Source organism: Pleurodeles waltl, chromosome 12, assembly GCF_031143425.1.
Source record: "Pleurodeles waltl isolate 20211129_DDA chromosome 12, aPleWal1.hap1.20221129, whole genome shotgun sequence".
Classification (NCBI taxonomy): domain Eukaryota; kingdom Metazoa; phylum Chordata; class Amphibia; order Caudata; family Salamandridae; genus Pleurodeles; species Pleurodeles waltl.
The window spans coordinates 668,628,546-668,648,718 of NC_090451.1; the positions used below are offsets into that span (position 1 = coordinate 668,628,546).

The 20,173-nt window shown below is 44.4% G+C and overlaps 1 protein-coding gene across 1 annotated transcript in view; it reads left to right on the forward strand.

The window, feature by feature from the left end:
- The window catches only part of ARNT (aryl hydrocarbon receptor nuclear translocator), a 128,054-nt gene that overhangs the window by 89,654 nt on the left and 18,227 nt on the right, over positions 1 to 20,173 (forward strand). Inside the window, exons 18-20 of the mRNA XM_069218534.1 lie at positions 5,780 to 5,930; positions 6,847 to 7,000; positions 9,925 to 10,070. Of these exons, the coding sequence (XP_069074635.1) occupies positions 5,780 to 5,930; positions 6,847 to 7,000; positions 9,925 to 10,070 (451 nt within the window). The remainder of the gene's footprint in view (positions 1 to 5,779; positions 5,931 to 6,846; positions 7,001 to 9,924; positions 10,071 to 20,173) is intronic.

The window sequence follows — 20,173 nt, forward strand, 5'->3', positions numbered from 1 at the left end:
ATACATGCAATTGAAATGATTCAAAGTTCCTAATGTACTTACCTGCAATACCTTTCAAACAAGATATTACATGTTAAATTTGAACCTGTGGTTCTTAAAATAAACTAAGAAAAGATATTTTTCTATACAAAACCTATTGGCTGGATTTGTCTCTGAGTGTGTGTACCTCATTTATTGTCTATGTGTATGTACAACAAATGCTTAACACTACTCCTTGGATAAGCCTACTGCTCGACCACACTACCACAAAATAGAGCATTAGTATTATCTATTTTTACCACTATTTTACCTCTAAGGGGAACCCTTGGACTCTGTGCATGCTATTCCTTACTTTGAAATAGCACATACAGAGCCAACTTCCTACAGCTGCGATTCGGTATTCAGAAGGGACGTCCTTGACACTCCCCTTACTAATAATAAATCAATATGTAGTCGCAATTCCAATTTGAGATTCGCTAACATGTTACCAAATCCAAATTGGAATTCATACATACCAAAACGCCCAACCACCAGTGGCTGCCACATACCAGGCCAAATGTCCAAACCACCATGGGTGCCCAGCTCCTGCTCTGCACACTCAATCTTTGGCTCTCCCCATCTGTCATTTTTTCTACCATTTTGTCTAGCGCACTTCAGTTGTTTATTTTTTTAAGTCTTCGAAAATTTAGATTTTTTTTTTTCTTTCAGAAATTGACAGACAAATCCATTACATAAAATGGTGGGCGTAGAGATCAGGGTTTGACTCTCAAATCACGTACAGTCTTCTATGATTTCTCGTGGCCTGTTACTTAAGTTTTCTATCACCCATACATCGTGTACCACTGCACTTGTGGGTCAGGCACTTATTCTAGTGCTTCCCCTTTCCTGTGGACATTTGTTTTGCATCTGTGTGAAAGTCGCAATCTGAAATTAAATACTTTTTTGTTTTCAGTTGGTTTCTTAAAAATCGCAATCTGCAGAAACTGTCACCAACTAGTCATATTTGTTAAACCCTTTTCAAACACCTGTTTCTCAAAAACTGCTTAACACATTTTCACCAAAGCCACACTTTCTGATTATAAAAGGTTCTACCTTCATACCAAGTTTGCTGTAAAACTATCAAATTGCTTTTTTACTCAGTCCCATCCTTTTCGCTTTTGCCCCCTGTACAGAGTGCACAATATTTAGTATTCCGAAACATTGTTGACTATCATGTTTTATTGCAATTTCTGTGCAAATCTGTTCGGGGAAGGCAAGTAAGAAAGGCCTCTTTTTCGTTAGAAGAACTTCTCAGACACCGCTACAGAGTGGCAACTACCACTGTGTTTTTAGGTCGAGCCTGCAGGCAGCGCACATGGATTGTCACTTGGCAATCTGTTGTATCTATAGGAAAAAAACTCTAAAAGGGACTTTTATCCTGCCCATTACTTACATTCCTTGGTATCATTATCACTCTTCTTTGCGGTCTTCTAATTTGGCAGCATCACTTCCTTTTCTTTCTGTGTGGCATGGACCAGTTACAGATTGATTTTGCTTTTTTAGTTTTTATCTGCTGCTTGGGCCGAGTTTCAGCAATTTGTTTTAGCATTTCTATAGGGGGCAAACTCGACCCAAAGGTATTAGAGCACTTTACATGAGCACTAATTACACTACACAAGTTCACGTTCATATTTAGGGTCGAGCGCAAAGCGCTCTGTCCCTGGTGTAATCTCTCTGTGGGCTTTTAACCACACCCATGTCACGTCCATAAATTTGGTTGGTTCGTGGGCTTGCCTTTTAAAATTTGGTTGATTTAGTTAGTGAAAGGCATGCATACTTAATGCCTTTTCCTGTGTTTAGCCCGCCTCAAACGCACTGGCCAACTACTGAAAACATACAAGGCCCCATGTTTTCTGTATGGTTTCTGGACTACTTTTTCCCTTTATTTCTTAGGCAGCACCATCTCGCTGGGCAGTATTCGAGTGATTTGCATGACAACAACCCTGTTACATGGATATTTGCACTTTTGCAGGTTACATGGATAATTGTACTTTTGACAATATGTTTCACGCAAGCAAACTTCTGTTTCTTTTTGTGTGTCTGCTTTGCGCTCATGGTGGCCGTCGGCACACTTATGTGGAACTGTTTAACTTTTCATTTTCAGATTATGTGGCAAGAAAAGTCTAACTAGGGGTTTACATCGCTAATAGCTTTAACTCAAGCAAATGCGAGACCCGTTGTATTGCAAATGTTTTTTTTTTAAAGTCACTGGGAGATTAAGTGATTTGGCCAGAATCCCAGAGTGTTGGGCCAACGCCACCCCTGCTTGTTTTAATTAGTCATTTCCAAAAGTATGGGAACTACATAGGTACCTACCTCTTAAAAGGCTGCAGTACAAATCCACAAGAACATTTCTAAATAAATCTAGTGTGAAATTCATCAGCAGACTGTTGTCTAAAGTGCTTGGTGCACTGCATCACCACAAGGAGGAGGAGACCGACCCAGCAGCAGCCTCTCTGCAAATATATTTCTCCGCTACTTTTGTGTTTTTTCTAATGAGTGATGTATCTAATTACCCTTGTGACATGACTTTTATCTTGTTGGATCGGTGAGGCGGCAACACGTCACAACAGTAATTTTGAGCGCTCTAAAGTATTAGATTTTGTTCTTCCATTTGAAAGGCAGCACTGACGTTATGCTTTGGAAACGTGTGCCCTTTGACTTGTATGTGTTGTAATGTGTCAAGTAAAAATAGCTTTTTTGAGACATTTATCACACACAAAACAACTATTTCAATGTAAAGTCTTCTATAAAAGGTGTAGCATCTACTGACCGCAGTGATTTGTTAATTCCCATCGTTACATAGTGAATAATATGCACATTTGGGGACAAAGTTATTAATATTTTGAAAATGTCCTAATTGTTGCAGAGCTGCTGCTAAAATAGTTTGTAATTCTGACAAATTTGACAATTTGTTTTCGATGTGCATGCATCAACACGAAAGCGAAGACCCCATAAAAAAATCCTTATTTGGAATGTACGCTGTAATTCACTGTGACAGCTTATAAATGTGTGCCGATTCCTTAAAACGGAATACAGTTAGGTAGCATTCGCTGTTCAATACTTCATTCCCAGCTTAAAAATACTGCCCATGAGAGAACATGCTGCTAGATCATGTCCACCTTTTCAGGTCACTAGAAATGGACTGAATAATGAACAAGGGATCTGATCGTTTTACTGATTGCGGTTAGAAGTGATAACACTTATCCGATAACTATCTTACTGGGAAAAAAACACATTTTAACAGTGTTTGTCGAGATTGAGTTGCACAATTTATGTATGAAACAATATGATCTTCAGAAGGTGCAACAAGAGATTCGCAGTTATTATGCAAGGCTGGAATCTCTGTTATGCATGGTTCACTTTACTACTGAAGCAGGGTAGTAAAGAAAAACAAGCATTGGCAAAGCCAGTAGGTCATACCTATTTGAATTATTTGCTTTGGCGATGTTTTGTAACTCTGCAGTACATCAACTTTGCAGAGCAGCTAAAACTATTTTAAGAAAGCGCTATGATTCAGCAGTCTTTTATAAGTGCATTAGCACTGGATGCACCAGACTTTTCTTAATTATTATTTTCAGCCATGGCGTACAGCAGCCACGCTGCTATGGCTACTAATCATTGCCAGAGTTGGCAATGCCATTGCTGTACAGCATGATTTAAAGGCAGTGGCATCGCCAACAGCCTCAAAGCATTTGGCAATGCTTGTTATGCATATATTCTCTGAGTAAGCACTGTTGAGGGTTAGTTATGGCCCAGCAAACAAATGCCAACAAGCTCTGAATTCCCCCATTACTGAATACACGGCACAGCAAAACTCACACGACCCTCCATCTTTTGGCGTTACCAGACAAGCATTTTTAACATGCCATTGTCAAAGCAATTGTATAGAGCATGGTGGGCAGCATGAGTTATGGTCTGCGTTCTGTACCACGGCTAGCACATTTCGGGGCTTTTTTCCGGCCCATGTACACTAAACACAACTGAGATGGAACTGTTTTTTGTTTGTTTGTTTTTTAACGGCGTACTGCTTTCACTTAAGCATTTCTTTTGTCTTACTCAGCGGGGTTGGGTGCATGGACTGGACATACTGTCTACCCACTATACTTCCTACCAGTCTTCAACCAACAATTTCTTTTCTTGCTTTACTTTTTTATTTAATTAGTTTTATTTAAAATCCTAAATTATAAAAATCACTCTTTCTAAAATTTTCTGTTTGTGGTGTCTCTGCCCAAAATCATGGTAGGTGATAGTGGCAAGGGAGTATGATTATTTTTCTGTGGTAATTTTTTTCCCCTACAATTTTCATTTTCCTTTTTTTCAAACCAGTGTACCATGACCAACTGTTGGAGTCTGGCACCTACCTTTAGCTGTGGATGTGTTTTTCCATAATGATAAAATTCTGATTGTTGACGGAGTACGATTTTCAAGATATTGCAATTGGTTTTGGATTTTCCACGACTCCCCATGACATTCCTTGAAAAATACTCATGTGCGTGAAATAATTGATTTTGGACAGCACAATTTTAAATGGCACAGAAATAGAAAAGCCTTACCTGTGAATATTCCAGTGAAACCGACCCAGCACCTTCTTAAAATGCTAGTATCTCAAAAGCTACTTAACTCAGCAAGCGTGATTTTCGTGGTTTAATGTCAATCTGTCAAGTTCTATAATCAAACGAAGTTTGGAGTAATAGCAGTAAGCAAAATTTTATATGGGAGCCTAAATAGGAAAACGTATCTTTTTTGATGCACCCAAGTCATCCTTGCCCATTTTTTACTTGTGGACCAAACACAAACTTTGGCATGCCAGGACATTGGCAGGTTATGCTAGCGAATACAAAAGTTGCTGCAGTTTCTTCCAATTAGGACAACGTTATAGGCAAATCAACAAAACACCTTTTCATCAACAAGTACAGCTGAACCATTACTACACAGTTCTGAATGTCGTTATTTAATATATAAAACTTTGTTTTACCTTTTTTTGAGATTCAGGATTCACTTGCAACTTCTACGGTTACCCTAATGATGGAGAGGGATGAAGAAACTAGGTCAGCAAGGCAGAGGGTCATTGAGAGAAAACAAGCACTTAGCTACTTTGAAGAAAAGCCTTATGGTCGGTCTCATCAAATGATTGAATCTTTAATGAGAATGTTCAGTTTCATATGAGTATTAGAAAACAAGTATGCGAATTACTTAAAGATGTCACTATAACAAATAAGTAACTTGATTTTCTCTGGCTTTGAAATTGTTCGATTTAGGTGGAAACAAACTGTGAGAGTTCATGCTAATGCTGATCAAAAGGAAGTCAAAGTAGAGCTGGAAAGCAGATGCTTTCACATTCCTGTCTACAATCTAAAGAACCAATCAACAATTCTTGTTATGTATTGTCCAGACCCTTGGTTGAGTTAAGCAAGCGGGTCTCTGTCAGATGTGTTTTTTCAGAACATGTGAATCAACAGAAGATACAAATTCTGGGAAATCTGTGTCACAAATGTTATAGCTTGTATAAATAGCTAAATCTGAAGCACACCTAACATCCAGCATCCTCTATAACAGTAAAAAATAGAGCAGACATGCAATGCAGCGCGTTTGCCTACACACCAAAGAATTGGTTTAGTTTGAACAGACCAGTCAGAACATAAATATGAACTCTAACCTTTCCATGTAAAACATATGGAGTTTGGCAAGATCCTTGCTGTTATCCATATTGCTGTCAGTTCATCACAATGATGAAAATAATCTGTTCTCTATTTTTCAGAAGTGGCGCTGGCATGGTGCCATCTGGGAACATTATTCAGCAGCCATCATCAGCAGGGCAGATGTTGGCTCAGATTTCTCGTCATGCTAATCCAACACAGGTGACCGGGACCAACTGGAGCTCTGGGACTCGCCCGACCTTCACAGCGCAGGTGGGTACTGCTTCGTGTAGCATTAGCAACAGTAGACATGTATCTTCCTGGCCTGTGTGATCGGGTTTTGATGACTCAAAGAGCTTTGTAAAAGTGGTTTATTTGAAGAGGAAGTTTCTGTTATACATTTCTCATTCGCTTTCCTTACTATTTATGTGGGCAGTGTGCAAATCCAAAACACCTTAGTCTTGGATTTGTCTCACTTCTGTTTAAAAATGATTGATAAATTTCACAGATGATGGAGTGACTGGAAGCTGCTGCTTACAGATGGTAAAGCTTTGCTCAGCAATGTAAGTTTGCATGTTCTGCAAAACACAACTTTCCATCACGTTTCCATCACTGAACCACCAGTTTTCAAAATATCTACATTAACACATTTATACCGAAGCTACATGCTCTAATCCATTGTATCTGCCAGATATCCACTCTATTCACACTGAAATGTCAATTGCTTATGCCCTAAGGAGTGTCAGCTGTGATATTTTATAAAGAGAAGGGGGAATCCTAGCAGAACCTCATATTTGTTCTGAGCCCTACTCAACGCTTCTAGGCAGTGATGGTGGTGATGTTTAGGGCTAGAGTTGGGGAGCTCCTGTAATATTCCATGTACACCAGAATAAAATTGCTTTGTTAAACCTGGCTAAGTTTGGCCTATAACTTATAGGGTGCAGCATAAAGGCATTTCATCCCATTTAAGTTCCTTTGAATTACCAGAAACATTACATTGGTCCTGAGTTTGTACAGACATAGGTTTAAACTCCTAGCTAACGTAATTGGTTTTAGTTTTCCTTGTTGTTAGGGCTGCCTTTGTTAAATACCCTTCAGTTGAATTCTCCAGGGTGTTGAGCAACTGCATCCACTGGAACTGAATGAGTTTGTTTTGAATTTCCTCAGTGATCTGATTTGATATTGGCAGGTGGCACCACAAGTAGCAAAGACACAGACTCCTTCATTCACCATGGGGGCTTTTCAAACAAATACTGCGCCATTCAGCTCAATGTCTACGCAGGGATCAACGTCTTCTGTGGCTGCTGCTTATCCCAGCTTGGCCAGCCGCACTGCTAACTTTGGTAAGTAAGACCACTTTTACCTTCACTTTATAGCAAGACCATCCAAGGACAAGTCCTGTTTTTCCCGCCTAATAAAAACACTTCTAAAATTTGCCATTGTCGGTAATTATCCTCATATTTACTCTGCCAAAAGGCCCCACCTTGTATTTTAGTGAAGATGAGGTCACATTCCCTCTAAGGTCCAGGTACTCTTTTACTGGTGTTACCCAAAACTTTATGTTGGTTGGCCAAAAAAAAATCAACCCACTCACCAGTGCCAAAAATTTGTACTACAGTGTTAGAAGGGAAAGAGCTTTTAAATGTAAGGACTACTTTACCAAGACCACCTGTGAATGTTCATTCAGTGAATCATAAAAAGTCCAAGGTCAAGGAGTTAAAGAAAACAAAGGTGCAACACATCAGCAAGGAATCTACTTCTGTCATGTAGATGATTTTTTTCAGATTGCAATTACTGAGCCTTGAGAAATATTTTCGAGGCCAGAGTAAACTTTCATAGTTGCTTTTGTGTACTCTCTGAGGATTAGTTTTCATTTATTCAAAGGGTAAACTCCTTTTATTCAGCCTATGGTTTGGATCAATATACATGTTGCAATGCTTGCAATAAACAATATTAACAAGCAAATCAGACACTTTGCAGATATTTACTGCAGAGTCTGATGTTATATCAGTCAATTTAAGGGGAAATACGTCACAAGAAACCTGATTCGTTCTGCTGGATGAATCTTCCAGATTCCTCACCTTCTGAAGTATCCTTACAGGATTCTGGCTGGTCCAGAAAACATTGTGCACCTGGTGGTGCTCAGTGACTTCAGCCAGTATTACATCTCAGGAGATGAGGACACCATCACACTTGCATCAGTTCCTATTTTTCCATGAATGTAGGTCCTGCTCTCTGCGTCTTACAGACGAAAGTTCTCAGTGTTAAGACAATAACTACGTCAAATGTCTCCACCAAAAGTTTCAAGCCTTGATTCAGATGCTGTAATGATGTCCCTCGTGAATCCATATGACATGGGCATATGGTGTTGTGTATCAGAGAACAACCCCCCCAACCCCCTCCCCCCCACAGGTATGTCTCCTGTAAGTGAATGACCCCACACACAAATCTTCCTATAATAAAAAACACAAGAATTGTCATAGGAAAGAGAAGCGCTCATCTTCCAGACGGAAACAGCTCAGTGTGTCCATACTGTTCCCTGACATAGGACTCATGATGAAAAAGATGAGTCGAGAGTTTCCAGGTCAGGTCACAAAATACTGATAGTTGGCTTATATCTAGACTTACAGAATGCGAATGGCCAGGACATTTAGTCAGAATGGGACCTCTCATACACATCTGGCCCTGCTTCACAGGACTTTTCTCCAAAACTGTAGTAGGAAAAGCACCTCTGGGATAGTATAGTCCAGTGATATGTCTGATCCTCCTCCTCCCCAGTGACATAGCCCTTTCTTACTCCTATCATATGAGTGCTTTTTAAAGTTCGACAGTCACCACCCGCTAGTGAGATGTCATAGGCCTGCTTCAGGTGACACATACTTTTTGTCCTCTCATCCATCATTGTAAAGTGTGGGTGTGAGAACCTACCTGAAAGAATATCTGGTGTGTTCCATATGGCATCTCCGCATAGAGCCTTGAAGAAACTTTACTGTGTGGCTGAAAAGTCTGCTTCTAAAACCCTTGGCCCTTCACACTACTGATGCCACCCACCTCCTTGGCCAATATCTTCAGGCAGTGCGGGAATTGACGTAAGGTACAACGAGGCACCTAGCAAACACATGAAAAAGCAGTTTAGGGATCACAACTGGCACTACCAGCTAATCCAAGGTCCACCCCTGCTCTTTCTTTCTCCGACCCTATGCTGTTTTTATTGGATGCCTACTGGTACAATCAAGAATAGTGAGAGTAGCTTTGAGGTTAAAAAATGTATCTCTTCCCTTCAGTCTTGAGTAAAGGTACTTAGGCATGGCCGAGTACAGGAAAATGTCTTTTATTTACCTTAAACCTGTGGTTCCTAACATTTTGATTTCTGTGGACCCTCAGTAAATTACTGGAATCTTGGGACCCCCAGTGCATCATTATTGGAAGCCAGGGACCCTTGCTAAAGCAATTTCTATGATTTGAACCTCAGAAAAATATACGCAAAAATACAAAAACAAGTATAAACCAAGAAAATGCCCAGCTACTGAAATATGTTGTGTAATTTGCAATCCAATACAGAAACATTTTTAAATTTTTCAGTTTTGCCTCTTTATAAGTAGCTACTTAATTTCAATTTATTTATTAATGAAATATTTCATTTTGTAAACCAGTCATGGACTCCCTGAGTAGGCCTCACAGAACCCCAGAGATCTCGGACCACAAGTTAAGATCCACTGCCTTATACAATATATATCCTGCAGTTTATTCCACAGGCATGTTTTATCAAAATATTACGAATCAGGGCAGCAGAGAATTTACAGTTCCGGACTCCAGAAGTATCTGAGGAACTTGTTTTATGGCCCTCCGGTGTCAAAGATGATGTAATTTACTATGGCTTAGAACATCATCACTTCACGGGGATGTTCATAGATTTGCAATGGGACCACAAAAACTCAGTGTGCACTTTGAACTGGTAGTCCTTGACTCAATAGGGTGAGAGTAATTGAGGAATAACTGAATTAAATTGCTATTGAGCATAAAAAATTGAATTAGATTGGATGATTGGTGATGCACGTGTAGGGTTTTTGGCCTTGTTATGTGAGGTTGGAACACTCAGGCTTAGATCCATCGTTAGACTTTAAAGTGACATATTCTTTAGGCAAGTTTTCTATTCCAGGTTTGAATGTGGACGTTCCAAAATAATTGTGAACAAGTGGCAGCTAGATTTGATAGGATAGGAATGGAATCTTTACTTTTCCTTTGTTCAATTTCCTATCTCGCTCAGCAATAGAGAGGACACAAGGCACAGCTCAGTTTCAAACCCAGGCATCAGAAGGACTACCAGTTTGGTCCCAGTGGCAGTCACAGCAACAAGGAAGCAGTGCAACAGAGCACCATGGCCAGCAACCCAGCCAGCCAGAGGGCTTTCCGGTAAGTGTTAGCTATTTGACTGCTTTTACTGAGATTCTTTGAATATTCCAGGGGAAGAATGTCCATCTTTAGGCACTCTGGCATCCAGAGCATAGGATTACTATGTTTAGGCTGTGATCAGGTGAGAACAGCAGTGAAACAAAGCCCAAGTGGTCTACTTTGGTTGACTGTCTCATAACCCTTTAACTACTTCCAAGGTTGTTCTGTCTTTTAACCATCCGTTCATTCTACTTTGCACAAATCCAGTTTCATCCAACTTATCAGAGGGCAGATACCTGTTACTCCAGTCCAGCATCTTGGCACCCTGTCCAGGACTCCCTCGCCCTTCTATTCTGAATTAATTTTCAAACTCAACCTGGCTGCAGTAACCACATCCAACTCATTCGGCCGTGTATTAATTACCAACACGTACCACTGAATAGTAATCCCCAACTGTTTTAACTGCAATAATATAAACCCACCTCATTCAACCTTATATTAACCACCAAATCTGCTGACTACAATAACCTCTATCTCAGCTGATTGCAGTAATCCCCACCATATCGGACTCCATTAACCAGCAAATCATTTCAATGTTGTGCTTTCCCCCAAAGTGTCAGCAGAGGTTCCAGTGCCCCTCAGATCATCCAGCTGTGCTTTAACCAATCCACATAAAGGAAGAGTTAGCCTCCTCTTCTGCTGTCAAAGAATCCCCAGAACTTCTAGCTATATTACGAACAATGAGTTCTCAGATTTCAGTAACTTTGAAATAAATGAATCTAGCACAGGGTCGTATGTCATGCCTAGTGACCATGTTCCATGCACAGCTCATTATCTTTATTATTGTATTCTGAGTTTGCGTTCCATAACATTTGGTAAGTCTGTGTATGCTGGCTAAAGGATTACCCCTTTGTCAAATACCATCTGATATCCTTTTTTGCTACTTGTAGGAAGTTGGCTCTGTATGTGCTATTTCAAAGTAAGGAATAGCATGCACAGAGTCCAAGGGTTCCCCTTAGAGGTAAAATAGTGGTAAAAATAGATAATACTAATGCTCTATTTTGTGGTAGTGTGGTCGAGCAGTAGGCTTATCCAAGGAGTAGTGTTAAGCATTTGTTGTACATACACATAGACAATAAATGAGGTACACACACTCAGAGACAAATCCAGCCAATAGGTTTTTATATAGAAAAATATCTTTTCTTAGTTTATTTTAAGAACCACAGGTTCAAATTCTACATGTAATATCTCATTCGAAAGGTATTGCAGGTAAGTACTTTAGGAACTTCAAATCATCAAAATTGCATGTATACTTTTCAAGTTATTCACAAATAGCTGTTTTAAAAGTGGACACTTAGTGCAATTTTCACAGTTCCTAGGGGAGGTAAGTATTTGTTAGGTTAACCAGGTAAGTAAGACACTTACAGGGCTTAGTTCTTGGTCCAAGGTAGCCCACCGTTGGGGGTTCAGGGCAACCCCAAAGTCACCACACCAGCAGCTCAGGGCCGGTCAGGTGCAGAGTTCAAAGTGGTGCCCAAAACACATAGGCTAGAATGGAGAGAAGGGGGTGCCCCGGTTCCGGTCTGCTTGCAGGTAAGTACCCGCGTCTTCGGAGGGCAGACCAGAGGGGTTTTGTAGGGCACCGGGGGGGACACAAGCCCACACAGAAATCTCACCCTCAGCAGCACGGGGGCGGCCGGGTGCAGTGTAGAAACAAGCGTCGGGTTCGCAATGTTAGTCTATGAGAGATCTCGGGATCTCTTCAGCGCTGCAGGCAGGCAAGGGGGGGATTCCTCGGGGAAACCTCCACTTGGGCAAGGGAGAGGGACTCCTGGGGGTCACTTCTCCAGTGAAAGTCCGGTCCTTCAGGTCCTGGGGGCTGCGGGTGCAGGGTCTCTCCCAGGCGTCGGGACTTTAGGTTCAAAGAGTCGCGGTCAGGGGAAGCCTCGGGTTTCCCTCTGCAGGCGGCGCTGTGGGGGCTCAGGGGGGACAGGTTTTGGTACTCACAGTATCAGAGTAGTCCTGGGGTCCCTCCTGAGGTGTTGGATCGCCACCAGCCGAGTCGGGGTCGCCGGGTGCAGTGTTGCAAGTCTCACGCTTCTTGCGGGGAGCTTGCAGGGTTCTTTAAAGCTGCTGGAAACAAAGTTGCAGCTTTTCTTGGAGCAGGTCCGCTGTCCTCGGGAGTTTCTTGTCTTTTCGAAGCAGGGGCAGTCCTCAGAGGATGTCGAGGTCGCTGGTCCCTTTGGAAGGCGTCGCTGGAGCAGGATCTTTGGAAGGCAGGAGACAGGCCGGTGAGTTTCTGGAGCCAAGGCAGTTGTCGTCTTCTGGTCTTCCGCTGCAGGGGTTTTCAGCTAGGCAGTCCTTCTTCTTGTAGTTTCAGGAATCTAATCTTCTAGGGTTCAGGGTAGCCCTTAAATACTAAATTTAAGGGCGTGTTTAGGTCTGGGGGGTTAGTAGCCAATGGCTACTAGCCCTGAGGGTGGGTACACCCTCTTTGTGCCTCCTCCCAAGGGGAGGGGGTCACAATCCTAACCCTATTGGGGGAATCCTCCATCTGCAAGATGGAGGATTTCTAAAAGTCAGAGTCACCTCAGCTCAGGACACCTTAGGGGCTGTCCTGACTGGCCAGTGACTCCTCCTTGTTTTTCTCATTATTTTCTCCGGCCTTGCCGCCAAAAGTGGGGCCTGGCCGGAGGGGGCGGGCAACTCCACTAGCTGGAGTGTCCTGCTGGGTTGGCACAAAGGAGGTGAGCCTTTGAGGCTCACCGCCAGGTGTGACAATTCCTGCCTGGGGGAGGTGTTAGCATCTCCCCCCAGTGCAGGCTTTGTTACTGGCCTCAGAGTGACAAAGGCACTCTCCCCATGGGGCCAGCAACATGTCTCGGTTTGTGGCAGGCTGCTAAAACTAGTCAGCCTACACAGATAGTCGGTTAAGTTTCAGGGGGCACCTCTAAGGTGCCCTCTGGGGTGTATTTTACAATAAAATGTACACTGGCATCAGTGTGCATTTATTGTGCTGAGAAGTTTGATACCAAACTTCCCAGTTTTCAGTGTAGCCATTATGGGGCTGTGGAGTTCGTGTTTGACAAACTCCCAGACCATATACTCTTATGGCTACCCTGCACTTACAATGTCTAAGGTTTTGTTTAGACACTGTAGGGGTACCATGCTCATGCACTGGTACCCTCACCTATGGTATAGTGCACCCTGCCTTAGGGCTGTAAGGCCTGCTAGAGGGGTGTCTTACCTATACTGCATAGGCAGTGAGAGGCTGGCATGGCACCCTGAGGGGAGTGCCATGTCGACTTACTCGTTTTGTCCTCACTAGCACACACAAGCTGGCAAGCAGTGTGTCTGTGCTGAGTGAGAGGCCTCCAGGGTGGCATAAGACATGCTGCAGCCCTTAGAGACCTTCCTTGGCATCAGGGCCCTTGGTACTAGAAGTACCAGTTACAAGGGACTTATCTGGATGCCAGGGTCTGCCAATTGTGGATACAAAAGTACAGGTTAGGGAAAGAACACTGGTGCTGGGGCCTGGTTAGCAGGCCTCAGCACACTTTCAATTGTAAACATAGCATCAGTAAAGGCAAAAAGTCAGGGGGCAACCATGCCAAGGAGACATTTCCTTACACAACCCCCCCCCAAACGAAAGAGGATGAGACTAACCTTTCCCAAGAGAGTCTTCATTTTCTAAGTGGAAGAACCTGGAAAGGCCATCTGCATTGGCATGGGCAGTCCCAGGTCTGTGTTCCACTATAAAGTCCATTCCCTGTAGGGAGATGGACCACCTCAACAGTTTAGGATTTTCACCTTTCATTTGCATCAGCCATTTGAGAGGTCTGTGGTCAGTTTGAACTAGGAAGTGAGTCCCAAAGAGGTATGGTCTCAGCTTCTTCAGGGACCAAACCACAGCAAAGGCCTCCCTCTCAATGGCACTCCAACGCTGCTCCCTGGGGAGTAACCTCCTGCTAATGAAAGCAACAGGCTGGTCAAGGCCATCATCATTTGTTTGGGACAAAACTGCCCCTATCCCATGTTCAGAGGCATCAGTCTGCACAATGAACTGCTTAGAATAATCTGGAGCTTTGAGAACTGGTGCTGAGCACATTGCCTGTTTCAGGGTGTCAAAGGCCTGTTGGCATTCCACAGTCCAGTTTACTTTCTTGGGCATTTTCTTGGAGGTGAGTTCAGTGAGGGCTGTCACAATGGATCCATATCCCTTCACAAACCTCCTGTAGTACCCAGTCAAGCCAAGGAATGCCCTGACTTGAGTCTGGGTTTTTGGAGCTACCCAGTCCAGAATAGTCTGGATCTTGGGTTGGAGTGGCTGAACTTGGCCTCCACCTACAAGGTGTCCCAAGTAAACCACAGTTCCCTGCCCTATCTGGCATTTGGATGCCTTGATAGAGAGGCCTGCAGATTGCAGAGCCTTCAAAACCTTCCTCAGGTGGACCAGGTGATCCTGCCAGGTGGAGCTAAAGACAGCAATATCATCAAGATAAGCTGTGCTAAAGGACTCCAAGCCAGCAAGGACTTGATTCACCAACCTTTGGAAGGTGGCAGGGGCATTCTTTAAACCAAAGGGCATAACAGTAAACTGATAATGCCCATCAGGTGTGGAGAATGCTGTTTTCTCTTTTGCTCCAGGTGCCATTTTTATTTGCCAGTACCCTGCTGTCAAGTCAAAGGTACTTAGGAATTTGGCAGCACCTAATTTGTCTATGAGCTCATCAGCTCTTGGAATTGGATGGGCATCTGTCTTGGTGACAGAATTGAGCCCTCTGTAGTCCACACAAAACCTCATCTCTTTCTTTCCATCTTTGGTGTGAGGTTTGGGGACTAAGACCACTGGGCTAGCCCAGGGGCTGTCAGAGCGCTCAATTACTCCCAATTCCAGCATCTTGTGGACTTCCACCTTGATGCTTTCCTTAACATGGTCAGACTGTCTGAAGATTTTGTTCTTGACAGGCATGCTGTCTCCTGTGTCCACATCATGGGTACACAGGTGTGTCTGACCAGGGGTTAGGGAGAAAAGCTCAGGAAACTGTTGTAGGACTCTCCTACAATCAGCCTGCTGTTGGCCAGAGAGGGTGTCTGAGTAGATCACTCCATCTACTGTGCCATCTTTTGGGTCTGATGACAGAAGATCAGGGAGAGGTTCACTCTCTGCCTCCTGATCCTCATCTGTTACCATCAACAGATTGACATCAGCCCTGTCGTGGAAGAGCTTAAGGCGGTTTACATGGATCACCCTCTTGGGGCTCCTGCTTGTGCCCAGGTCCACCAGGTAGGTGACCTGACTCTTCCTCTCTAGCACTGGGTAAGGGCCACTCCATTTGTCCTGGAGTGCCCTGGGAGCCACAGGCTCCAGAACCCAGACTTTCTGCCCTGGTTGGAACTCAACCAGTGCAGCCTTTTGGTCATACCAAAACTTCTGGAGCTGTTGGCTGGCCTCAAGGTTTTTGGTTGCCTTTTCCATGTACTCTGCCATTCTAGAGCGAAGGCCAAGTACATAGTCCACTATGTCTTGTTTTGGCTCATGGAGAGGTCTCTCCCAGCCTTCTTTAACAAGAGCAAGTGGTCCCCTTACAGGATGACCAAACAGAAGTTCAAAGAGTGAGAACCCTACTCCCTTCTGTGGTACCTCCCTGTAAGCGAAAAGCAGACATGGCAGGAGGACATCCCATCTCCTTTTGAGTTTTTCTGGGAGCCCCATGATCATGCCCTTTAATGTCTTGTTGAATCTCTCAACTAAGCCATTAGTTTGTGGATGGTAAGGTGTAGTGAATTTATAAGTCACTCCACACTCATTCCACATGTGCTTTAGGTATGCTGACATGAAGTTGGTACCTCTGTCAGACACCACCTCCTTAGGGAAACCCACTCTGGTAAAGATACCAATGAGGGCCTTGGCTACTGCAGGGGCAGTAGTCGACCTAAGGGGAATAGCTTCAGGGTACCTGGTAGCATGATCCACTACTACCAGGATATACATATTCCCTGAGGCTGTGGGAGGTTCCAGTGGACCAACTATGTCCACACCCACTCTTTCAAAGGGCACCCCCACCACTGGAAGTGGAATGAGGGGGGCCTTTGGATGCCCACCTGTCTTACCACTGGCTTGACAGGTGGGGCAGGAGAGGCAAAACTCCTTAACCATGTTGGACATATTGGGCCAGTAGAAGTGGTTGACTAACCTCTCCCACGTCTTGGTTTGTCCCAAATGTCCAGCAAGGGGAATGTCATGGGCCAATGTTAGGATGAACTCTCTGAACAGCTGAGGCACTACCACTCTCCTAGTGGCACCAGGTTTGGGGTCTCTGGCCTCCGTGTACAGGAGCCCATCTTCCCAATAGACCCTATGTGTTCCATTTTTCTTGCCTTTGGACTCTTCAGCAGCTTGCTGCCTAAGGCCTTCAAGAGAGGGACAGGTTTCTTGTCCCTTACACAGCTCTTCCCTGGAGGGTCCCCCTGGGCCTAAGAGCTCAACCTGATAAGGTTCAAGCTCCAAAGGCTCAGTCCCCTCAGAGGGCAGAACTTCTTCCTGAGAAGAGAGGTTCCCTTTCTTTTGCTGTGTTGCAGTTGGCTTCCCAACTGACTTTCCTGTTCTCTTGGTAGGCTGGGCCATTTTTCCAGACTCCAGCTCTACTTTTTCACCCTGTGCCTTGCACTGTGCTCTTGTTTTCACACACACCAGTTCAGGGATACCCAGCATTGCTGCATGGGTTTTTAGCTCTACCTCAGCCCATGCTGAGGACTCCAGGTCATTTCCAAGCAGACAGTCCACTGGGATATTTGAGGAGACCACCACCTGTTTCAGGCCATTGACCCCTCCCCATTCTAAAGTAACCATTGCCATGGGATGTACTTTTCTCTGATTGTCAGCGTTGGTGACTGTGTAAGTTTTTCCAGTCAGGTATTGGCCAGGGGAAACCAGTTTCTCTGTCACCATGGTGACACTGGCACCTGTATCCCTCAGGCCCTCTATTCTAGTCCCATTAATTAAGAGTTGCTGTCTGTATTTTTGCATGTTAGGCGGCCAGACAGCTAGTGTGGCTAAATCCACCCCACCCTCAGAAACTAGAGTAGCTTCAGTGTGGACCCTGATTTGCTCTGGGCACACTGTTGATCCCACTTGGAGACTAGCCATACCAGTGTTACCTGGATGGGAGTTTGGAGTGGAACCCTTCTTGGGACAGGCCTTGCCTCCAGTTTGGTGTCCATGCTGTTTACAGCTATGACACCAGGCCTTTTTGGGATCAAAGTTTTTACCCTTGTACCCATTGTTTTGTGAAGAGGCTCTGGGCCCACCCTCCTGTGCAGGTTTTTGGGGGCCTGTAGAAGACTCTTTACTATTTTTAGTTTTGGTTGTCTCATCACCCTTCCCCTGGGGAGTCTTTGTGACCCCTTTCTTTTGGTCACCCCCTGTTGAAGTCTTGGACACCCTTGTCTTGACCCAATGGTCCGCCTTCTTTCCCAATTCTTGGGGAGAAATTGGTCCTAGGTCTACCAGATGCTGATGCAGTTTATCATTGAAACAATTACTTAACAGGTGTTCTTTCACAAATAAATTGTACAGCCCATCATAATTACTTACACCACTGCCTTGAATCCAACCATCTAGTGTTTTCACTGAGTAGTCAACAAAGTCAACCCAGGTCTGGCTCGAGGATTTTTGAGCCCCCCTGAACCTAATCCTGTACTCCTCAGTGGAGAATCCAAAGCCCTCAATCAGGGTACCCTTCATGAGGTCATAAGATTCTGCATCTTGTCCAGAGAGTGTGAGGAGTCTATCCCTACACTTTCCTGTGAACATTTCCCAAAGGAGAGCACCCCAGTGAGATCTGTTCACTTTTCTGGTTACACAAGCCCTCTCAAAAGCTGTGAACCATTTGGTGATGTCATCACCATCTTCATATTTAGTTACAATCCCTTTAGGGATTTTCAACATGTCAGGAGAATCTCTGACCCTATTTATGTTGCTGCCACCATTGATGGGTCCTAGGCCCATCTCTTGTCTTTCCCTCTCTATGGCTAGGATCTGCCTTTCCAAAGCCAATCTTTTGGCCATCCTGGCTAACTGGATGTCCTCTTCACTGGGGTTATCCTCAGTGATTTCAGAGGTGTTGGTCTCTCCTGTGAGGGAACCAGCATCTCTGACTATTATTTTTGGAGTCAGGGTTTGAGGGACCCTGTTCTCCCTAGATAGGACTGGTAGGGGGGAATTGTCCTCCAAGTCACTATCCTCTTCCTCTGAGTTGCCACCCTCAGAGGGGTTGGCCTTTTCAAACTCTGCCAAAAGCTCCTGGAGCTGTATTTTGGTAGGTTTGGGGCCCATTGTTATTTTCTTTATTTTACAGAGTGACCTTAGCTCCCTCATCTTAAGATGGAGGTAAGGTGTGGTGTCGAGTTCCACCACAGTCACATCTGTGCTAGACATTTTGCTTCTAAAAGTTGGAATACTTTTTAAGAATCTACAACTGGTTCTAGAATCTAATTCAAACTTTTACAAACTTTTAAACTCTAAAAGAAATGCTAAACAGGATCTAACACAAGGCCCTAGCAGGTCTTTTAAGAATTTAGAAAACTTTTCAAATTGCAAAAATCAATTTCTAATGACAATTTTGGAATTTGTCGTGTGATCAGGTATTGGCTGAGTAGTCCAGCAAATGCAAAGTCTTGTACCCCACCGCTGATCCACCAATGTAGGAAGTTGGCTCTGTATGTGCTATTTCAAAGTAAGGAATAGCATGCACAGAGTCCAAGGGTTCCCCTTAGAGGTAAAATAGTGGTAAAAATAGATAATACTAATGCTCTATTTTGTGGTAGTGTGGTCGAGCAGTAGGCTTATCCAAGGAGTAGTGTTAAGCATTTGTTGTACATACACATAGACAATAAATGAGGTACACACACTCAGAGACAAATCCAGCCAATAGGTTTTTATATAGAAAAATATCTTTTCTTAGTTTATTTTAAGAACCACAGGTTCAAATTCTACATGTAATATCTCATTCGAAAGGTATTGCAGGTAAGTACTTTAGGAACTTCAAATCATCAAAATTGCATGTATACTTTTCAAGTTATTCACAAATAGCTGTTTTAAAAGTGGACACTTAGTGCAATTTTCACAGTTCCTAGGGGAGGTAAGTATTTGTTAGGTTAACCAGGTAAGTAAGACACTTACAGGGCTTAGTTCTTGGTCCAAGGTAGCCCACCGTTGGGGGTTCAGGGCAACCCCAAAGTCACCACACCAGCAGCTCAGGGCCGGTCAGGTGCAGAGTTCAAAGTGGTGCCCAAAACACATAGGCTAGAATGGAGAGAAGGGGGTGCCCCGGTTCCGGTCTGCTTGCAGGTAAGTACCCGCGTCTTCGGAGGGCAGACCAGAGGGGTTTTGTAGGGCACCGGGGGGGACACAAGCCCACACAGAAATCTCACCCTCAGCAGCACGGGGGCGGCCGGGTGCAGTGTAGAAACAAGCGTCGGGTTCGCAATGTTAGTCTATGAGAGATCTCGGGATCTCTTCAGCGCTGCAGGCAGGCAAGGGGGGGATTCCTCGGGGAAACCTCCACTTGGGCAAGGGAGAGGGACTCCTGGGGGTCACTTCTCCAGTGAAAGTCCGGTCCTTCAGGTCCTGGGGGCTGCGGGTGCAGGGTCTCTCCCAGGCGTCGGGACTTTAGGTTCAAAGAGTCGCGGTCAGGGGAAGCCTCGGGTTTCCCTCTGCAGGCGGCGCTGTGGGGGCTCAGGGGGGACAGGTTTTGGTACTCACAGTATCAGAGTAGTCCTGGGGTCCCTCCTGAGGTGTTGGATCGCCACCAGCCGAGTCGGGGTCGCCGGGTGCAGTGTTGCAAGTCTCACGCTTCTTGCGGGGAGCTTGCAGGGTTCTTTAAAGCTGCTGGAAACAAAGTTGCAGCTTTTCTTGGAGCAGGTCCGCTGTCCTCGGGAGTTTCTTGTCTTTTCGAAGCAGGGGCAGTCCTCAGAGGATGTCGAGGTCGCTGGTCCCTTTGGAAGGCGTCGCTGGAGCAGGATCTTTGGAAGGCAGGAGACAGGCTGGTGAGTTTCTGGAGCCAAGGCAGTTGTCGTCTTCTGGTCTTCCGCTGCAGGGGTTTTCAGCTAGGCAGTCCTTC